Source organism: Anastrepha obliqua, unplaced genomic scaffold (genome assembly GCF_027943255.1).
Source record: "Anastrepha obliqua isolate idAnaObli1 unplaced genomic scaffold, idAnaObli1_1.0 ptg000012l, whole genome shotgun sequence".
Taxonomy (NCBI): domain Eukaryota; kingdom Metazoa; phylum Arthropoda; class Insecta; order Diptera; family Tephritidae; genus Anastrepha; species Anastrepha obliqua.
In genome coordinates, this window is record NW_026562179.1 from 857,885 (window position 1) to 861,298 (window position 3,414).

At 35.8% G+C, this 3,414-nt stretch overlaps 1 protein-coding gene across 1 annotated transcript; it reads left to right on the forward strand.

Annotated features, from left to right (window-relative positions):
• Nucleotides 1-2,268: 2,268 nt before the first annotated feature.
• LOC129251270 (putative nuclease HARBI1) lies at nt 2,269-3,069 on the forward strand. Its single transcript, XM_054890637.1, has 4 exons — nt 2,269-2,406; nt 2,479-2,623; nt 2,680-2,823; nt 2,885-3,069. The coding sequence occupies exons 1-4, from the start codon at nt 2,332-2,334 to the stop codon at nt 3,067-3,069; spliced, it is 549 nt and encodes a 182-aa protein (XP_054746612.1). The 5' UTR covers nt 2,269-2,331.
• The last annotated feature ends 345 nt before the right edge of the window (nt 3,070-3,414 follow it).

Consider the following 3,414-nt stretch of genomic DNA (forward strand, 5'->3'; position numbering starts at 1 on the left):
CATTCACAATATCTTACACACTACTACCAAACCACCTTTTCCACTATTTATACTTGAACTAAACGCCAAACCAAACAAAAAAACTATATACGCTATTACACATCTATTACACTGTAAAATTAAATCTGAGCACTAACACACTGCCTCAATGTACAAACTACCAAAAATACTTTTGCACCAAGAATTTTTGCCTTAAGTAGTCTGGTCAAATACTTATTTTTATAGATATGAATATGATGATAATGACAAGCTTACAGAATAATAATCAGTTTAACTTTTTCGTTTCAGATGTCCTGAGGAGCCAAAATCCTGTTGACAAGCCACCTATTTTTTTGTAAGACGCTCAGTTTGGTGCCACACTACTACAAACAAATATGTAAAAAAAAAAAATTGTTTTTGTATACTATTTGATGTCAGTAATAACATACTATATATTCTTTAAACAAATTTTTCTAAAAAATATAAAAAAAAAAAGTATTTGACCAGACTACTGCCTTAAACCACCTGCCTGTATGAAATGTGCTGGAAGTTATAGCCATAAAAAGGCCAGTAAAGGAAATTAGTGAACAAAAATGTCATTTATAAAGACCATATGATTTATAAAACATTAAAGATGCAGCGATTTCATAGTCTCAGACAAAATAATCCAACCACGATAACAATCTCAGAACAAAACGTTGCACCAGAAAATACACTAGACTGTGAAAAACAAATCATAATACTACATATAACACCAAATGTATCATATGCCCATGTTAAAGCTATAAACACTAAAAAGGGAGCTCAACCGATCGGAACATCTACGACGGAACACAACGAATGGTGTAAGCCAACATGCACTAAAACTAGAAACATTCCGGGAAAACAAGCTGCGTCTACTCTAATATCTAAAGCACATTTCACAAAGGAATTATTAAAATATTCCTAATTATACTCTACAGGGTCCGGCACTCGAAGTGTAACCAACTTCAGCCCGCTCGAGTTACCATTGGGAGTTGGATAGTGTGTCTGTGTGTGTGGGTTTTGCCACTGTTCATAAAAGGTCTGCTCAATTCGAATGCAATAACAGAAGTAATTTTTTATTTCAGTGTTTACAAGGAATCAATGTATATGTGTTTGTGTGTTGTTGAGTCCCGTTCCAGAGAATTTGTGGCAAGCGTGTTGAGTTGGTAACTCCTCCCTCCCCAAAATGAAGCGGATGGTTAGGAACGGGGTGTCCAGGTGAATACCGCTGATTTTTGTTGTGCGGATTGGGCATAATTAGCGGTCTATAATGTTGAATCAGTTTAGCCTTGATATCATCCCAGATGAGTCCAGTGTCGGACCTTTTTAAAGCGTCATTACCTCTACCCACGATTTTATTCCTAATGGCTCTTAGCAGAAGAGAGTTGTATGGTGTCTGGTCGATCCCATTCCAGGTGGGTGGGCAAACTGGGTTTTCACTTATTTGTCTTGGAATTCGTCTGCATCAGTTGTAAAATATTTAGTGTCACAAAAAATTTAGGCTCCCTTTAAATTTAACTATGCCTTTTTGACTCGAGATCACTTTCAAAATGAACAGTAAAAGGCTGGGGTGGCTTTCTGTAATTCGATAGTCGACTCTCGTTTGCTCGACCCTTTAATTCGATATCGAATTCGCGACGATCCCATTTTGGTTCCCGTATTTCGATACTTGTACTATCGTTTTCATATTTTCGGAAGTGTTTGGAAAGTGGTTTATAGTTGTCAAAAAGTGCACGAAAGCAATAAAAATTAAAAGTAAATATGTACAATTGGCGCTATTTTTTAATATTGGAAGATTTTAATGAAGAAAACTCTTCAATAAATAGAAGGAGAATACGCGATGCGTCGAATCCAATGGAATTGCCCGATTTATAGTAAGATGAATACAAATTTCATTAAGTAAATATCAAAGTATTTCTTTTGCTTCCAAAACAAAATAACGACTGACCAAGGAGGTTTTTATGTACGTCCTTTGTGAAATAAACTTTAGAGAAGGACTTAGGAGTACATATATAGCTCCAATTTTGAGGCTAGCTGCAACGCTGGAGATATTAGCAGGTGGCGGTTACCAGTGGCAAACTGGCGGCGCACACACAGCAGCAATGGGGCATAGTACTCTGTCGAAGATATTTCGCAGCACATTATCGTCGATGGAAGAAACTCTATGCAACCAATGGATATCTTTCGAAAAAAACTTCCAGCCGTGCAAAGAGTGGTTCCATGAAAAATATAACTTTCCGAGAGTAAGTAGTGCAATATTAACGAAATTTAAATTTTGTACTATTTTAATTCATTGCAGTTGTTGGTGCCGTAGATGGTACTCATTTAATGCTGTTGAGGCCTATTGAGAACGAGCATATATACTTCAACAGGAAAGGAAAGCATAGCATAAACGCGATGATTGTAAATATATACTTACACTAGCTCTTAATCCTTTTTTCTTGGAGTTATCGTACTCTACATTTTTTATTGCAGATATGTGACCATAAATTAAGAATAAAAGCTATATGCCCACAGTACGGAGGAGCTGCGCACGATTCCTTTGTTTGGAAAGCCTCCAATGAGAGGAAGGTAATGGAGCGGCGCTATAATAATGGAGATACAAGTTCGTGGCTATTAGGTGAGTGATTAAATAGGAAAAAATTAAGATACGGGAATAAATATGTATATTTTTAGGGGATTCTGGATACCCTCTTGAGCCATGGCTTATGACCCCGTATCGATTACGCGAAAATGAGACCGACGTAGGCAAATGTATTTTCAACGACATTCACAGTAAGGCTAGAAGCATTGTCGAAAGAAGCATTGGCGTATACAAAGGTTTTTGTATTCATTGAATCCAATGTAAATACACTAACATTAATTGCATTGTTCACTTTAGGCCGCTGGAGAATATTATCGGACGATAGAAAGCCAAGGTACAACCCAACATTGGTTGCAAAAATTGCAAACGTGTGCGCCGCTCTTCACAATGTTTGCATCGATAGGAATATTCCATATCAATTCAGCAACGAAAATCTAACTCAAAGACAAGAAGGACTGTTAGAATGTACACCATGGACATAAACAATCGATTATCAGAGAGGATAAGAAGTAGAATAAAAGACCATCTTTCTCAATCAACAATGTAAAGATTTCATTTTATTACTGGTAAATTAAATAAAATTTCTTAAGTAAAACTAAAAATTGTACTTCATTTCTCAGGTATCAGTCTTTCTTTTTATAAAAGGTAAAAAACTAATCTTAAAGTTATCACATACATAAAGTAACTCATTAATTATTCATTTTACGTTTTAGCAATGCGATTTCACATTTCAGTTTTTCCAAGTCTAGCTCTAAGACTTGAACCTTCATTTTTTAATATTGCACTTCAGTTGCAATTTGTGTCTTCTTTAGTTGCAGTTTCCTCTT